Source organism: Chenopodium album, chromosome 5 (genome assembly GCF_948465745.1).
Source record: "Chenopodium album chromosome 5, dcCheAlbu1.1, whole genome shotgun sequence".
Lineage (NCBI taxonomy): Eukaryota > Viridiplantae > Streptophyta > Magnoliopsida > Caryophyllales > Amaranthaceae > Chenopodium > Chenopodium album.
The window spans coordinates 14,745,771-14,765,304 of record NC_137838.1 but is presented as its reverse complement, the minus strand read 5'-3'; the positions used below and the strand labels follow the sequence as shown (position 1 = coordinate 14,765,304).

Genomic DNA, 19,534 nt, shown 5'->3' with positions numbered 1-19,534 from the left:
TTATTTTTGCTGAATTGAAATTATTTTTATTGATTTTCTATTATATTTCTTCTTTAAATTTACTGATTTTTACTGCCTGAAATTATTTTTACTGTAATGGAATTATTTTTGCTGAATTGAACTTATTTTACTGAACTAAAATTATTTTTACTGAACATTATTTTTTTAAGGTGAAGTGAAAAGGGCATAATAATAATTTAATTTCAGTAAAAATAATTTCAATCTCGCAAAAATAATTCCATCTCAGCAATAATAAGGTGGAGGGAATACGAATAGGGTCTTAGTCTGATGAATGTAACCCTACAATTTTGAAGTTGGGGTTAGTTTTCAACAACTTTACCGCTTAGACATGGTATTACTTTGGTTAGTGTTAGGCCCCGTTAACTTCACCTTATTTTTGCTGAACTGAAATTAATTTTAATGAATTGAAATTATTTTTGCCGAACTTAAATTATTTTTACTGAATTGAAATTAATTTTGTTGAACTGAAATTATTTGTACTGATTCTCTATTATATTTCTTCTTTAGAGTTACTGTTTTTGCTGAACTGAAACTATTTTTACTGAATTGAAATTAATTTTACTAAAAATAACTTTTTTTTTTTGCTGCTAAAGTGAAATTATTTATACCTAATATTATTTTTTAAGGTGAACTGAATAGGGCCTTAGTTCAGTTCAGCAAAAATAATTCCAGTTCAGTAAAAATAATTTCAGTTTAGTAAAAATCAGTAAACTTAAAGAAGAAATATAATAGCAATTCAGTAAATATAATTTCAATTCAGCAAATATAATTTCAGTTTAGTAAAATAAATTTTAGTTCAGTAAAAATAATTTTTGTTCAGCAAAAATAATGTTAATTTAGTAAGATCATGTTCACTTCACCGTGAGAAAATAATATTCACTTCAGTAAAAATAATTTCACTTTAGTAAAAATAATTTCATTCCAGCAAAAATAAGATAAAGTGAACTAAATTTAAAAATAATTTAAGTTCAGCAAAAATAAGGTGAAGTGAAAGGGCTTTACAGAAATTACCAGCCGCGCATAAGATGGATTGTAAATTTTTTTTTTGCCCCGTACAAATTAAAAACATAGGAGTGTCATTACTCTTAGGTCTATTTTCTTTATCCCCCGTTTAGGGCTTTTTCACGATTGCGCTGCCTAGCTGCACACCCTCTCTCCCTCTCTCTCCTCCATTGAACCGTTCTCTGAATTCTCCATAGAAGTGGATTGTGAGCTTCTCTCCTCCATTGAAGCAGCTTCTGAGGTAAGATATTATTTTTTATTAATCGAATATCAATTTCATCATAATCTAGTGTTAATCGTTGATTTAATCGACAGTATTATCAATTTAGGGTTCTTCGAATTTGGATTATTCAACTATTGGGTATTGGTTATTACTGAAGTTTCGATTTATAACTAGCGATTTTATTGCTAGAATTTTGCTATTCATATTTTTGTTAGAAGAATTTAGCGTAATTTTCCAGCCTAATTTGATAACTAAAGTGTTGCAAGCTTTTGTTTAAATAATCCTTAAATGTTGGGACGAAACCATGGAAATAGACCTTTTCTCCGGAGGGCGGCTGCCCCGCCTTCCCTTGCTCAGGGACGGGCCTGAATCTGAGTTCAGGCTTGAGCTTGTTTGGTTTTTGTAACCTAAATAAAATCTGTTGGATTCTCGATATGGGTACGGAGACTCGCGGAAAATATGGAATACGATCGTTTTAAAGCCGAGTGTTGCTAGATTTACATACTAAATGTGACGCAAGTACTTGAGTCCGAATAACATAGGGTGTGGAATAAAGGGGAGTTGAAATTATTGATTTGATGTAGCTTAATTAGAGTAGCATTAATTAATTTATATATTGGCGATGGATAATTTTGTTTATATGGTTAATCGTAACGACAATGGTGCGGTTATTGCTTGCTTGCATCATAGGAAAGGCTTGTAGAGTTTCTTTAGAGTATTTGTTGTGCTAGCTAATTAGCTATGATTATATGCTTATGTATTTTAATCTTGTGTAGTCTCCTACTATAAAATAGTGGAAGATGGCAAATGCAGAAGCAGCTTCTGCTGCTGCGGGTCCTAGGTATGCGCCAGATGATCCCACCCTTCCGAGTCCTTGGAAAGGGTTGATTGATGGGAGCTCAGGCCTTACATATTACTGGAATCCGGAGACAAATATCACTCAATATGAAAAGCCAGGTAGCGCACCTCCACCCGTTCCATCCGGTGTACCTCATGTTGATACTGCATCCCAGCCGACTGTGCAGCAAGTACCACAGCATGGACAAACTGCTGATGCTTCTCAGTATCCACAGCAATATATGAATCAGTTATCTCATCAGCAAGGACAGTTTCAAGGTCCTCTAGCTGGACAAATTTCTCAGCAGCAGGGACAGTATCAGGGCCCCCCTACTGGACAAATGGCTCAGCAGCAGCCTGCGCAAGTCCCCCCAGCAGGGCAGCAGCAATATGCACATTATGGGCAAGGATTGGCTCAGAGAGGCTCGCAGATAGGTCAAGCACCGATGCAACAGGGACAGGGAGCACAGCAGCAGCATTATGGGTCTCAAATGACACAGCAAAGTGGTCAACAGTTACCACAACAAGGCTCACAGACAGTGCAACACCCAGTTCAGCATAGTTCTCAGCAGTTAGGGCAGCAAGCACCGGGGCAGCAAGGTCCTCCTGCGGGACAATCACAGGGGCATCATTTTATGCCTCATCAAATGCATTATCCTGCTTACCAGCAACCACCGATGCTCCCACAGGGGCAGCAAAATGCACAGTCTCACCCTCAGCTCATGCCACAAGGACCACAATTCTCATATCAACAGGATAATAGAAACGTGGTACCCCAGCAGCAAGATGATTCCGATTTTTCTAAGATTAAGCAAACTGGGACTTCCATTTCTCAGGTTGAGCCAAGTGGTCGTGCTCCACCATCTGTTAATGCCTCCAATCATGGATTGCAGGCCAGTCCTCTCTCTGGTCAATCAATACCCTTCGCTTCCTCTATGCACACGCATCAACCTCCATTAAATGTTAAACTACAGGAGAGTCGAAATGATATTGTTAACCCACAACACGCTTCCACTTACCAAAATCAGATGGGCCAATCCATGATGAATAGTCAGCAGCATGGCCTGTCTCCTGTTGGACGAAATCTGGGTTATGATGAAACCCAGCAACTACGATCCGGGCCAGGATATCACTTCAATGCGAACAAGGAAGCACCAATGACGGCTCCTCATCATCCTAATCTTGCTGCCCTACCTATGGCACGGAATCCACAGGTACATAGTTCTCTGTTTTGAATTGGTATATTATTAAATTGGTGCCTTTGCCCTACAATTCATTGACTTTGATAACTGTTTTGCTTAGTTAGTAGTTAGCTGCAATGCTTGGACTTGTGACTTGACCCAGCCGTACCGTGTCAATATTAGTCATTTGATAATTTAACTGCTGACTGGCATGGATATGGAAATATGGAATAGGACCTTGGGGACATTACTCTTTGGAGGGAGTTGACTCTTTTGCTATTTGTGGTATAGGCCATAGGGTATATATCCATTTGGGGGAGGAGGGTTTTTTTTAGTCTCAAATGGTCAAGTCTTAGTGACACATATGAAGATATTAGAGTTCTACTTTTTTTGTAGTAATGACAATTGCCTTACATGATAGAGTTTCAATCATTTAATGGAATTAGTGGGGTCTGCAGTATTGGTGTTCCTTTTGTTGGCTGTATTTTCTCTTATCCCTGTTTATCTATTTTTTATATTTGAAATTCATTTGATTGAAGCGTACTATACAGTATGATTACTCTAGGCCTTTATGAGATTTTCACCTGGCAACATTTTTAGAGCTGGGAAGGGCTCAAGTGCGCCCGAACCTCTTTGAAGAGAAACTGTGGTAGTTGTGCCATTATCAGAAAGGTTACTGAAACAATGTTCAATGAATTTCAACAAGTAGAAAAGCCTGATGGTCAGACATTGTTGATGTGGATACAACCTGTTGCTTTTAACAACTTATAAAACTACTTAATGCGTACTGTCAACAGATAATTGAACTTTGTTTATGTATCAGTTGCGTGCACAGATATAATTTTTTTTAGCTTTGAAACTGATCTTTGCCCATTGTCGTTGTAGGACTTGAGGATGGGTGCTTTCCCTCATCAAAATGTGCCACCTGGCCATGATGGTAATATGAATGCGATATCTGCACATGGGGTGCATAATCATGCAAATGTTGATCTACCAATTACTAACCAACCTTTTTTGAGGCCATCTCCAATTATGCCTGACGTTATGAACGTTTCTTCAGTTGAGGCTTATCGACAGCAACATGAAGTGACTGCTTCAGTACGTAAATCTTTGGTTCTGTTTTGGCACATGTGAATTTAATTGTTTTTGGAGTGCATTTTTTTTATTACTAGATTAGGGCCCGTGCGAGTCACGCTCATAATAATCTTTTTTCATATAATTAATTTGTGATTTAATACGAAGTATAAAAATGAGACAACTCTTGTTGAATAAACAAATGCAATGCATATAAGAAAGATAAAATAATTAGGCAAAAATTATTAAAAAACACAATGGAAAATAATATTAATGTTGATTAGTTGTGTTAAAAAATATTTAAAAATGTATAGTATAGAGTATTTCATTAATGATGCATGTTATTCGCAACAAAACTATACAATATAGATGTCGTATGAGTTTTTTTATTAATGAATTAATTTAGTTCAACAAAAAAATTATACAATGTACTTCCAAAAAATAAGCTAAGTAGAATAATTAAAAAAACTTAAAGCTGACATCATATACTGTATTGGCGGGGAATTTTGTTAATGATAGCTTGACATACTGTATGTTCATAATGATCCATGTAAGCATGACCTGCTTTAGTAATAGTTAATAGATTTTTTGAAGAAAAAAAGTTATAAGTTCGTGAAATTATATTCACTGAAATATTTAATTAAAAACTAACTCTATTATATTATTTATTCATAAGATTTCAAATCAACAATATGAATCTATGTAAGTGTTTGTACAACTATATATATAATGGTAATTTAAATGTTAATGTTGTATTTTTTGGCTCCATTATTTTATACTCTCCACCATATTTCAACCTTCTAAATTATAACTTATTCTCCCTTAATTAAAATGTCTCAAAATCTTGTGTAATTATTTTAAGTAAATAAAAGTATAAAACTCAAAATAAAAAGGAATAACATTATTATAAAGATAATATATTTATATTATTAAGAATAATATTATTATAGGTTTATTATACAAATATTCCAAATATATAAGATTTTTGCTAAAAAAAAAGGGAAGGGGTTTTGGAGGGAAAAAACAACACTGGTGTCTGTTTTAGTATTATGTTATTGATTGTTCATCCCTTTCAATAGTCCATATGTGCTTAGTTAATTAGTTAGTTAAGTAATTTTGTTCTTTCATCATCTAGTAGCCCTTCTGTCATGATGGGGTATAGATTCTTGTGATGCCCGCTGATATGACACAAGGACTGGTATTATTTCATAGGCACCGCTTGTTTTGTAGCTTGAACAATAGCCCTTGATTGTAGCACTGAAACCCTTGTGATACCTGTTGATGTGAGTATGTGACACTAGTATCAATAGAATTTATAACAGCCATTTGCTTTGTAGTTGGAACAGTAGCCTACACAGAAACTCTTATGAAGTCTTGTTAACGGTTTCTAAATTTTGAAAACCTGAGTACAAGCAATTCTTCTGAAATTGGCATGACCAGCAAGTTTTTCCTTTTCTGTCTCAAGGATTTTTGAGTCATACAAAGACCTTTTCTTTCCATAATTCCTTAAACAAAATCAAATTAGTTTTAATACCTCTCTATATTGTTTCTGAATAAAATATTTGATTTCTAAGCAAAATTAATGATTAATTGCTGAAGTTTTGTACCGTAGTATTTCCTATCTGTATGGATAATTGGATCCTATAGCTTCTGTTTTCCAGTTTTAGTTTGCATGAAACATATGCTTTTGTGAAGTAAGATAAATGTGAGTGTTACGAAATTTTAGTTTTTGATCAAGTTGAAAGCTGAAATTATGTGAAGCATTTGGAAGCTAGTCAAACAACGCAATCAACAACAACAAAGCCTTGATCCCAAAATGATGTGGGGTCAGCTAACATAAATAGTCATCAGTACCCATCCTCAAAATATGGAACAAAGCAATTAAGCAAGAATAGTGATTAAATGAAAGTGGACGAAAACAGAGTGAGCAAAAAAACAATAGCAGTCTAAAGTGAAAAAAAGGATATAAAATTAAAATCTGAAAAAGTTTTTAAAAGAGTGCTTAGGTGATACAATAAGAGAGGAAAATCATTCTTGTAAAAACACGTTAAATGTTTGAGAATAACCTTAACAAAGGAAATAAATAGAGTTTGCAAAATACAATGTGTTTAGGTAAAAAATAAATAAATAAAATAATATATTAAAGTATATGTTTAAGTCTTGACATATCCCCAGCGTACATTGTTTATAGTTAATCTACCCTCAAAACCTTCCCTGACCGGTCTTTTTGCAGAAAGAACACTCACGTTTAAAAGAATAATGTGAAATCACTTTTAATGCTAGTTATGCCACTATTTACTCAAAGTGACCTTGATTCTGTTTCACTTTTTTTTTGCTCATCACTTCACCCCATTAAACTCCTTTTGCCTTCTTGTCTCAAATTGTTGCCAGCTTTGTCTATTAATTAACCTTAAATGCAGATTTGGAGATTCAATATGGTGTCATCCACGTCATGTTCAATGATATGTGATAATAATTGATGTTGATGTTAAGTTTGACGAAACTAGAGATTGATTACCAAAGAAATGTGTGCTTGTGCTTATTACTCAATCAATCAAGGCCATAATCCCATAAGTGGGGTCGACCACATGAACCAAATTTGATAATTCCATGTAGTTATTGACAAAAATCTTCCTCCTCTTTCCCTACGAACCAATGCCTCATCCTCATACAAATCCATATACTTAATGTCCTTATTACTACACTTCTAAAAAGTAGATCTGTGACTTGGATAGAAAGTCACAATTTATTTATTAAATCTGTATTATGTCCTGCTTATGGGAAATGTTGAAGGTTTGGTTTGATAAGAATTTTGTAGTGTTTATGGTCCAGTGAGGGGCTCATTTGTTGCTTCTGGTTGAGTGGTTGGGAACGTGAAAGATATGATGCACTGCTAAACAAATTGAGTTCAGCATGTAAATGGTCCCCGAACACAACATAGAATCTAAATTCTTATATGAATGTCCACTGGCCACTTTGTAGTTTGTACCAAATCAAATTTATCATGAATCTTGATAGTTCTCAGTTTTCAATTCTTCCTACCCCCCTTCTACTTCATAGCCACTCCCCTTTCACATCCTTTTAGTCTCACTGTTGTGTGCTAGCTTTCAAGTGAGTCAATCAAAGTCTGTTGTGCTACTTTCCACTCCTTGTCCACCTATTTATATATTGTAATCAACAGTGTTTTCTGCTTTTGTTCTGCATTTTGATACTATTTGTTCTTTTTAATTAACTTTTCTTCTACTCATTTTCATTAAGGTGTCAAAAAATAGATTCTTTTTTTTTTTATTTTTTTATTTTTTTTTATAAGGATAAGATATTTAAGAGACAACCAGTTGTACCATGCACATGATAGCCTCACTCATATTCTTGCTGATTTGGATCTTACCCAAATGTAGCCTTGGTTGTGGTACCACCAGTTGTACGATAATAATTGCCCAGTCAGTATCAGTCTATATAGTCTTTCGAACTCGTTGTGCACATATGGACTTTCTAGGCCTGAATATTAGATAACTCGTACTGGCCGCTTGAATTTTTAACATGTATCTTATAGAAAATCTCTCTCTTGTAGTCTCTGACCTTTTTTTGCCTTTATTTTTTTGTGAACAGGGAGAAAATGTTCCTGCCCCATTCATGACCTTTGATGCCACTGGTTTCCCCCCAGAGATACTAAGAGAGGTATAAATTACGTTTGTAATGCGTAATTGTATAAATTATAACTTATAAGTTTATATATGAAATGGTGTATGTCCCCTTCCAATATCCAGCTTTTTAGTTATACTATTTTAACTGAAAAAGTTTCTTGTCGCAGGTGCGATATCTGCTCCGGTGGGGAGCATATGTCGTACGCTGCACTGCTATGCTCACACTTTACATGCAACAAGTATTCCTTTGAAGGCTGCACAAATGGACTTTGGAGCCTTCATCCATCACTCCTCATGTGACTGGGATATTCTTGCTTGTTGGCCCCTACCTTATAAATCTTAATTGCCTCCTATTGTTGCTTCGCGTTGCTTAAGTAAGCAACCGCAAATTAGATAACCTTTTCTTTCCCCGTTAGTTTAGTGTTACATGTGAGCCATAAATGGGTGGTGGATCTTGGATTGATCATGTTGTCTTTTCTTGTAACAGATACATTCTGCTGGTTTTTCTTCACCAACTCCTATTCAAGCACAAACATGGCCTATTGCACTACAAAATAAAGATATAGTGGCGATTGCAAAGACAGGTTCTGGGAAAACGTTGGGCTATTTGATGCCTGCATTTATGCATCTAAGGCAGCGGCGTAATAATCCACGGATTGGTCCAACAGTCTTAGTCTTGGCACCAACTCGTGAACTTGCTACACAAATTCTAGAGGAGGGCAATAAATTTGGTAGATCTTCCAGGATTTCTTGCACGGTGGGTTTTTTTTTTTTTTTTTTTTTTTTTAATAATTTATTTATGTTTTATGTCAATGATATGTTTGCTCTCTTTCTATTTTATATTTATTTGAGCTATTGATTTATCTGATTTTTTCTATGCAAATGTTCATCTCCCAGTGTTTATATGGTGGAGCTCCAAAGGGTCCTCAGCTAGAAGAATTACGCCGTGGAGCTGATATTGTTGTGGCAACTCCTGGTCGTCTCAATGACATTCTTGAGACGAGAAATATTGATCTTAGACAAGTTTCGCTGTTTGTTCTCGATGAGGCAGATCGAATGCTTGATATGGGCTTTGAGCCTCAAATTCGCAAGATAGTGAATGAAATGCCTCCTCACAGGCAAACTCTCATGTACACAGCAACTTGGCCAAAAGAAGTCAGGAAAATAGCTGGTGATTTGCTCCGCAATCCTGTGCAAGTGAACATTGGCAATGTTGATGAACTTGCTGCAAACAAGTCTATCACACAGGTATTCATCAGATTTTTTAGTGACTAGTTATTATTGGGCAAGCTAAAACACTTCCTATCATGATTTTTCTGACGTTTGAGCTTTCAAGAAGTGTGTTCGTGTGCATTAATGCACTTGTTGTGGGGAATGTTTATTTCAAACCAGAGTTTCTCTTGTATGCCATACATTCCCTTGTAGCATATTCTTTTTTCCTTGTTTCCCTCTCTAAAGATTTTTTTTTTCATGATTATTATTTGTGAAACTGCAGTATGTGGAAGTCGTACCACAAATGGAGAAGCAAAGACGCTTGGAGCAGATTCTTAGAGCCCAGGAAAGGGGCTCTAAAGTTATTGTTTTCTGCTCTACAAAGAAGCTCTGTAATGATCTTGCACGTAGTATTGGACGTAGCTTTCCTGCTGCTGCAATTCATGGAGACAAGTCTCAGAGTGAGAGAGACTATGTATTGAATCAATTCCGTTCCGGGAAGTCACCAATTTTAGTTGCAACTGATGTTGCTGCCAGAGGCCTTGATATAAAGGACATAAGGTAAAGACTTCTTGTGCTTCACGCTGTCCCTGGAACAGTCTATTGTACCTGAACTTTCAACTAACTTCTCCTCTCTAGTACCTGAACAGTCTATTGTACCTGAACAGTCAATATTCCCAAAGATGTGCCTTTTTAGTTTTTTTTTTGTATCATTTTTATTTCACTTTCTGCACTTCTCAAGGACTCTGTTTGCAGGGTGGTGATAAATTATGATTTTCCTACTGGTATTGAAGACTATGTACACCGAATTGGTAGGACTGGCAGAGCAGGGGCAATTGGAATAGCTTATACCTTCCTTTCTGAACAGGATTGGAAGCATGCTGGTGATCTGGTTAAAGTGCTTGAGGGGGCTAACCAGCAAGTCCCTCCACAAGTGAGAGACATGGCTCTCCGTGGTGGTCCTGCTTTCAATAAAGACCGTAATGGAATGAATAGGTATGAATCAGCCCCTGGTCCTGCTTTTGCTGGCGGGGGACGCTGGGATTCTGGTGGTCGTGGTGGAGGCATGAGGGACGGTGGTCGTGGTGGCATGAGAGACAGAGATGGTGATGTTGGAGGTCGTGGTGGTGGTTTTGGCGGATTTCGTGGTGGCATGAGAAATGATGGTTTTGGAGGGCGTGGCATGAGAGATAGAGATGATTTTGGACGTGGGGGGCGAGGAGATTTTGGTGGCCGTGGAAATAGGGGAGGGCGAGGAGGATTTGGTGGGCCTAGTGGTGGGTATGGAGGTCGGTCCAGGGATGATTTTGGGTCCAATGAGAGGTTCAACAGTAGAGATGGTGGATTTAGCCGTGGCCGTGGCAGAGGGCGATTTGATAATAACAGGAGAGATGTGACACCAAGGAGTAGAGGAAGGAGTTATAGTTCTAGCCCTGAGAAGGTTCGTACTTGGGGAGGTTATAGCAGAAGTGTGAGCCGTAGTCGTTCACGAAGTAGAAGTCGAAGCTGGAGCCGAAGTCGAAGTCCCCGCCGCAGTTATAGCCGTAGCTATAGCCGCAGTCGGAGTCGTGGTCGTAGCCGGAGCCGCAGTAATGAGAGGCCTGTCAGGCGGGAACGTCGTCCTTCTGGATTTGATAAGCTTCCGGAACCAGAAAATCAAGAACAGAAGGATTTAGCAGCAAATAATGCTGGCCCTCCTGCAGAACCACAAATGACCAATAACAATTCTATACCTGTATATGATGCTGGGGCGAAGTTAGGGGTGAAAGACGAGCCTACTGTTTTTTCAGGTGTGGTCAATCAATCTGATCCACAAGCTGGTGAGCCCTAGAGCTTTGTATTTACTCTCTGAAGGCATTATTTTCTGAAGGTAAAACCCTGATTGAAAGATTTGCAACCTTTCAATATTAAGATGAGGATGGGAGTGGGGAGGAAATCTTACAGAGTTACTCAATGATGCATTTCATGGTTCTTTCAATATCATCTTGAAGAAAATTAAAGCCTTTTTTTTTGGTTAAATTGCAAATTTATATCTAGACTTGCACGATGAAGCGCAGCCTTGTGTTTTACGTCTCGTCTGCCACTAGCTTAATTACATGCTTAAGACCCCGGGATATTTTGGTAATGTTCACTATGTATTTTCTTCTGTAGATCTAGCATAAATTTAAAATATTTTTCTTAGTATTTTATACTCCGGACTTGATTTTTAAGGGCTATTGGCCTAAGGATGAAGCTAGCGATTGACATACACAAGTTGGTTGGCCAGTAATGTTTGGATTATTGTACCTCGGCTTTATTTAGTAGCAAAATTGAGTGGTTATTATATTACTTTTATCCGCATTTTTTTTTAAGGAAAGCATTTTTAATATCATCTTTTTAACATTTTTTTAATGTAGATTTATAAACTTAATTAAGAATAAGTGCTCGTAGTCGTAGATGACATCTTTGGTTCTAATAGCTCGAGTCCTAGAGAACTCTAATAACACCAGTTGGTATTATTGTGATCCCAAAATACATCTTTGTCAGTACCAACAAACACAAATTTATTTGTTGGTATTAAAATGATACCCTAATGCAAGCAAGACCTACTCTAATAAGTGTAGAAACGTTTATTTTTCAATAGATCATCTTTTATCCCGACCAGTCGACATTGGCGCAATGCTGCAATGACTTGCAAAGAGAGTTTTTCTTGTAATGACTTGCAAAGAGAGTTTTTCTTGTCTTAAGCCACTTTGCCTTTAAAGCTTCATTTATGATTTCATGGTATAGACGGGTCTATTAGTAAGGTCTAACACAGAATATTTAGTGCGACCAGTATGTTAAATCATGTCATCGATTCATTTCTTTAGGTTCCCTAAGACCCTAACACAACATCTAAAAACAGATGTTGTAGCCACTTAAACTTATGCCTAAATGAGATTATGAGAAAGTAGTAGCAGGAAGTTTGGAAATACTGAAATAGTATGAAGTTCGGAGCGAGATTTAAGTGTGTAGCAACTAGAGATAAAATCAAAGATATAATGTGACTCAAGTAAAATCAGTAAGAAATGGAGGTGAATTTGGAAATGGAGATTTTGTAACAATGTAACGTCCATGATTAAGAAAAATCAATTCAATTGTACTAATAAAAATCAAAGATTACAATCACTGTTTGCTTTGGACGTAAACAATAGGTCTTTTTCCTGGACACATTTTGTGGGTTGAAGACTGAATTCGGCCCAAGTGATGGCTGGGACGAGGATTTCCTGTATAGTAAACACATGTAATTGGCCTCCGGGACCTCCGGGATTGTGCCGAAAAAGGCCTCTCTAATGCCGAAGTTAGTATAGTGTTTTCCTAGGGGAGAAAGGTATGCAAGAGAATTTAATAAGTAATGCTTAGTATAGATAAATATAAGAGTGAGCAAGGTTAAGGCTTTTATACCTTACACTTTAGAGGGATATTGGGCTCTTTAGTCATATGGGTTTGCCATGTGGAATGGGCCGCTTTAGTTTAACTTGGCATGCTTGTAGGAGAGTTGAACCTTAAGGCTTGATTGAATCATTTGTGGGCCGGTTCAATTGGAGTAAATTAGACTCAAACACTATTTATACTTCTATAAAAACACAAATTTTAAAATCACTTGTCAGTTGGCACTACCTTATTACACTTCTTTATTCTTCACCCAAAAACGAAAATATTTTACAAACAATGTTTTTTTTTTTCTAGTCTATTAAATATTACTAAAACAAAGCGTTGATGACGTCAACATGTCACTCACATACTAAATTTTTTCCCGCCTAATGCAAGGATGATGTCATTTTTTGTGAAGCTATCATATATATTTAACAATTTTGAAATTCGAATATTAGAATTAAGGTTCTACATTACAACTACAACCTATCAATTTATCTGTAAAAAATAAAGTAATTGTAAATCGCACACTAATAAATGGATACCTAAATTGAAACATGCATTAGTTGACGTTGAACAGGTATTGTAGACACCCATTTGTGTCTCCCCAAAACCAAACCCGGTGATGAGTACCTTTCGCGTCGAATCATAATCGAATGAAGTGAAAGTGTGGAAAGTCTAGTGTTGCGGATAATTTTAATTTCTTTTCTCTTCTCTCTGTTTTTGAAAACTTATTTTAAGAAAACAGCCAATCCAGTTTGGTTGGTCCATGATATGGGTCCAATAGTAGTGTAGTCGGATGGGGCTTGCAAAGACCTTTCCAACGATATATTATAGGCCCAATTCCGATGAATATTGAGGAAGTTATGGTCAATTTACCAAACTGGGCTCGGTTTGAGCTTTATATGCGGCCCAATGATCTAGGGGAGGGCCTAATATGATTTATCATTCCTAATGCAATTAGGAATGGTTTTAGTCTTCTAGATTCTTCTAGAAGGTTCTTTTCATTCCTAATTCAATTAGCATTGATAAATTGACTTTTGTTGACTTTTCAGAGTTTTAATTAAAATCGAAGAGCATTTTTGAGGGAAATACGATTTTATCCTCCTGTACGACAATTTTTATCTGATTTTAAGAAAACGCATAATTTTTCCAGATCAGCGCCAAACGCCAGCTGTAGCACCTGGCGCTACGCTTGGCGCCTGGCGCTGATGTTGGCGCCTGGCGCCAATTGCCAGCGTTGGCGCTGGTTCAGTTTTATGTGCGCCAGACTCTGTTTTGATATTTTTATCTTTTTGGTTGATTTTTCTATAAATAACGTATTAAAAATCCGTTTTGAATAACCAGTTTTCATCTACAATTCACCAACTCTCATCAAGATTTTATTGATTACTCTCTCTCTTTTTCTAAACTAGCTTATGTAATCCCCCGTATTTTTAAATATTTTATAAATGAAATTTTATTTTATTTATAATATTTATTTGTACTTTTCCGGAATTTAATTACAAAAGTTTCAAATTATTAATATTGGTCAAAAATTATTTTAGCACAAACTATTTTATGAACCTATGTTCTACAATTCATGATCATACAAACAAAGCCTAGTCCATTTCATTTACCTAATTGGCCCAATAATTTTATGAGGCCCAATCTTCTTACTTACCCTACAACATTCTCTCCTATAAATACCCCATTAATCCCCAAAAATTTCCCACACAAAAAGGTTAGTCTATTTTCTCTCTCCTTTGTTTTATTAATTTGTATAATTATAACTATTGATTTATGGATTTTGATTTTATTGTTTGAAAGTAATTTAATTAGTATCAAGTTTTATTTTGACGACTAAACTTTATAATTTCAGATTTTATAAGTATCATAATTTTCAGATTTTGTAAATTTTATAACCTAGGGTTTTTAATTATTGAAAATCATGATTTTAGGGTTTTTATGAACAATTGATTTAGGGCTTTTATAGTAATGATGTTTTGAAATTTTGGTGATTATAACTAATGATTAGTTTAACTTAATTCCAGATTATTTTGAACATGTAAATTCGTGTTTTAGTTTTTAGATTTTCGTTCGTTAATATTAATCCCGTTTTAATCCCGATCAGATTCTGAACTCATCCGATTTTGATGAAAAAGTAGTGTTTTCCATGTGGAAACAACGTTTTAAGAAAGATTCATTACCTTTGGTAGTGAGCACCACCCTCTCGTGGCCAAATTCAGCCTCTAAATATGATTTTCGGGCAGTTTTTGATTTTAACGAAGTTTTTTTTTACTTAAAATATTATCCTTGAGATTGATTAATAAAATTAATTATGTTTAAAGTTAATTAAACATAAATATATGTTTTTATTGAAGTTTTAAGTGTTGGAAATAGTTTCTAACTACTACTTTTAATGTTTTATAAAGAGGGTTTAATCACCCATTAAAAAGGGAGATTTTTAGGAGTTTTTATATAATTTTCAGATTTTTATTAGACTTTGAACTTGCTGTAATTTCATGTATAAGAGTGTATTTTAAGGTTTTTATGAAGAAAATTTAAAGAACTATATATAAGCCTTTAATTTTAACTAAAGGGAAGGTTTTAAAGTGTTGTTTGATTTGGATTTTGAAGGTTTTAAAGTAAGTTAGTATTGCTGTAAATTTGATTGATTGGGTATTGATTGAGATGTTATTATTTGGCTTAGGAGAGGAGTTTATTGAAGGTGATTTCTAGTTAGTAAAGTGGCATACCAATTCGTTTGCTCAAGGTACGTACAAGTTACGAAACCTTTCTTTTAGGTGCATGTTTAAGGACGACGGATCGAGAACTTAGTATCATGTATAGGGATGACTGAGTTAAATTGTTTGGTTATACATTGTGAATTTCGTATGGCGTGCACTATTTTATATTGCAAGTATTATTTGTGCTCTAATTATGCAAGGTGCGCTTAGAGGCAAAGGCATATGATTGGTGTAATGATTAATTTATTACTCATTCATGATTATGCAAGCAGGATGAGTAAAGGAAGAATTTAAGTCTTCTAAGACGAGGTTAAGGTTTTGGGGTGCCTTATGCACTCAAGGTGTTTATACACCGAGGTAGTAAAGGAATAAATAATAAATGTTGCTTGCCACTAATAAATCAAGAATTGAAATTGAAAAGTTGTTTTACTTGATTGAATTGATATTGGATTGATTGTATTGTTATGCATAAGAGTCATCACCAAGTCTAAACCTGTAAATCACGTAAAGTGCAAGATGGATGAGCAATAAAACTCTGGATTGGTGCACTTCTGGAGTAATGACAATCAGGGGTTGGGGTACATGGGGTATTAGCCGTGTACTTTTCTCGAGGCCGTCTAATCTGCGAGTCTCTTATTTCAAATATTTTTCAAAACTAGGAGTTAGGTGAGATCTCATACTAACTACGGTCACGGAGTCGCGCCCGTGGTCGTTGGATGTTTATTGATGTTTCCGAAAGGAGGCATGGGGTTTTTCTTTATTGATGTTCCAAATGGGACATGGGTTGGACAACCTTGTCTATTGCTAAATCCAATGAAATAAATAAATGAGTCAGTTAACATTAATTAGTGAGGTCTTAATAAATTTGATAATCGAGTCGTGAATTGAGTCTGTATTTAATGATGCTTGTGCTTGAATATTAGTAGCATGTTAGGTATTTTCTTAATTTGTTTTCGCAGCTTGTATGTACTCAGCTTTGCTGACTGCGTGCTTTTGTGTGTGTCTTTCTTTGGTCATGGCCTTCGCCTTTCAATAACCCTGTGACGATCCAATTTTTACACTTGTAATATTGGGGAGCAGAATTACCACAAGTTCTTACACATGCAACATTCATCAGGGTTGTGGGATCTTGAGTAGAGAGTTGGTTGTTTGCATTTTATTTCTTTTGCAAGTTTGAATTTATTTTAATTCGATTTTAGTTGACATTAATTCTTTTGGGTTTGAATTTATTCGAACACTGGATTTAATCACTTACTACTTTTATTGGGTTTTGAATAAGGGCCTTAATGGTTCCAAGTTGTATGACTTAATTTGGTTTCATTCGTTGGTTTTGAAACTTATTTATAACTGATTTAGTTTTTCCGCTGCTATTTTCTGATAAAGCCTTAACGTTTGAACACGTGGCGGTAGCACACCAGTAATTCTCTTGGATTTTTTTCAGGGTATTTACAAGTTTTAAGAGAGAATTATTGGGGTGTTACAGCTTATCTCAAATATAAAAAATCCGCATTCATTAGATCTAGATACACCTAGCCATATTCGAAGTTGCCTTCGCCCTAGACGTGAAAGGTTTAATTTCTGAGGGTTTGGTCCCAAATCTCTCTTTCAATTATTTAGTTTAATTGTTTTGTTTATTATTTTCCTTGAAGTTACTAACGTGTGTATTTTGTTATTAGAAAGAGGTACGAGGCATCAAAGTAAGTACTTTAATGGTTTTTATTGATGTTATGATGTAGAAATCATGTCTAGGGTGATTTTAATATCAAGTATGATTGTTACGATGCCTTTTATGTTCTTCCTAATATTTATGATTGTTAGTATCATGTTAGGGTTAAAGATTTAATTTTTATTGCTTAGTGACATGCTAGGTTTGTTATTAATCTTTTTAGTATCATGCCTAGGATCTTGCTATTATTATGCTTTAACATGATTATTATGATTATGATTATTATAATTGTTATTATGATGATTATTGTTTTGATTATTATGATTATAATTTTATGATCATGATTATAATTATTATTTATGATGATTATTATTATGATTATGATTATTATAATTGTTATTATGATGATTATTGTTTTGATTATTATGATTATAATTTTATGATCATGATTATAATTATTATTTATGATGATTATTATTATGTTGCTTGATTATTTATATTTGTTATTTCTTGATCACACCTTTTATGCATGTTTAAAGGGAATTTGTACTTGTAATCACGCTTAATAAGATAATTAATAATCTTGTTTAGGGTTAATATGATTATAATTCAAGTGATCGCCAATAATAGATTTATTTGTGCATTAATATTCAACCAACATGGATCAAACAGGTTTAGGGTTAATCATATCCTATTGATTGCATGTTAGTCAGAAAGCGCACATGAATATACGATCAGAATAAAGTAGAGGCCTATTATTAGGGCAGGTTCAATCTCTTTTAGGTTGGATTTGTACCTTCATCCCCGAACCCTTATTTGGTTCAAGACCTTATGGAGTTGACGATCTCCTGGATCGTTAAGGGGTGTAACCTTCACCTCGTGAACGGTTTACAATTTCCTAAAACTTGTTGGCGACTCTTTTGCTCTATCTTCTTCCCTTTTGGACGCCACCGTACTTTAGTGTATGATCACAGTGGGGTTCAAGCTAGGGGGTTAACGCTTGAAATTATTCCCTACAGATATTATATCATAATTTTGATAAAAATCTAATTGTATAAAATTACAAATATTTTTGTGCAAGATGCATAATTCTTATTTATATTTATCCTTTTTTTTTTTTAAAAAAAATGTACTCCCTTCGTCTCCGAAAGAACAACCCTTTTAGATTGATTTCGCATGTAATAAAAAAGTTAAATAAAAAAAAAGTAAAGGTATATTGGAATGATAGATTTAGATGGGGTTTGTAAAAAAGTAGAGGGATAAAGTATTAAAAATACATGAAAAAACAAAATGTTATACGGGAAAACTAATTTTGCACAAATATTGTTGTAAATTGGTGGGTAGTTTAATGCAAACTAGCCTTCTGGCCCGTGCAATGCACGTTTATTTATAGGTATACTATATAAATAATTATTTTTTAATATATTTATATTGGCAAATGAATAGTTTATAGAAGAGAAGAAGAGGTAAAAATTGAATGCAATTGTAGTAGAAATTAAACGGGAGGAAAGTGAACCAAACAACATTCAATAATTTATACATGTATTGAATTAAAGTTTTTTTTTTCATATGAGAAAAGGGATTAAAAAAAGAAAAATTAAATGAAGTGACATGTGGCATTGGAGAAAAAAAATGAAATGAACACGTGACATTATAAGAATGATGATTTTTATTTTTAAATACAGTACTAAGTATAGATGAGTCAATCAATTTAAGACTAAAATTACTCTAAGAGGGTCGAACATTTGGGTATGGAGGGAATACAATAATAAAAATAATAACCAAAGTAATAAATGAAAATTCTACTGTGTAAAAATCAATACTTTTTTTTTTTTTTTTTTTTTTTTTTGAAAAGTAAGATACAAGTAGGAGTTTAGGCACGTCTTCTCACAAGACCGTGACCTAAACTGTCAAGAAGTAAGAAATAAGAAAATTTGCTATCTAAAAAAGGGTCGATATCTAGATGAGTCGGAGTGGAGTAGCCGAGAGAGGCAACATAGTCTGCTGCCTGATTTCCTTCCCAATAAATGTGATGCACCTGGAAACTCGAGAAAGAATCTAAAATGGCCTTGACATCTTCCATAAGGAGTTGTAGCTTCCAAGGACACCGAAACTGGCCCTGCAAAATATTAATAATAGTTAGATTATCTCCTTTAATAAAAATCTGTGTAATATTAAAATCTCTAGCAAGGAGGAGTCCATTGCGAAGGGCAATAGCTTCAGCAAGGAAGGCAGGGCAGGAGCCTAAATTATAAGTGCGTCTGACCACATGATTTCCCAGGTGATCACGAATAACAACACCTGCAGAAGCAGAATTTTGAGTAGCAGAACCGTCAAAATTAAGCTTACAATAACCGAGAGGGGGAGGAGACCATGATACAAAGAGGGGGGGGTAGAAGGCGGGGGAGGAGAAGGCGTTGTAACTGCCAAATGAATAGCATCCAGAAGAGAACAAGATTCCCATTCCTTAAACATGGAGAATGCCCGTAAGAATATAGTATGAATATTAGCAGAGGAGTTCTTAAATCAATACATAAAATTCATCCTTTATT

General features: G+C 35.0%; 1 protein-coding gene across 1 annotated transcript; it reads left to right on the top strand.

Moving 5' to 3' along the window:
* Positions 1-1,127: 1,127 nt before the first annotated feature.
* LOC145631959 (DEAD-box ATP-dependent RNA helicase 40-like) lies at positions 1,128-11,385 on the top strand. The gene is made up of 8 exons (XM_081684197.1): positions 1,128-1,264; positions 2,023-3,297; positions 4,150-4,362; positions 7,948-8,016; positions 8,470-8,739; positions 8,880-9,230; positions 9,478-9,755; positions 9,951-11,385. The coding sequence occupies exons 2-8, from the start codon at positions 2,047-2,049 to the stop codon at positions 11,023-11,025; spliced, it is 3,507 nt and encodes a 1,168-aa protein (XP_081540323.1). The 5' UTR covers positions 1,128-1,264; positions 2,023-2,046; the 3' UTR covers positions 11,026-11,385.
* Positions 11,386-19,534: the final 8,149 nt, after the last annotated feature.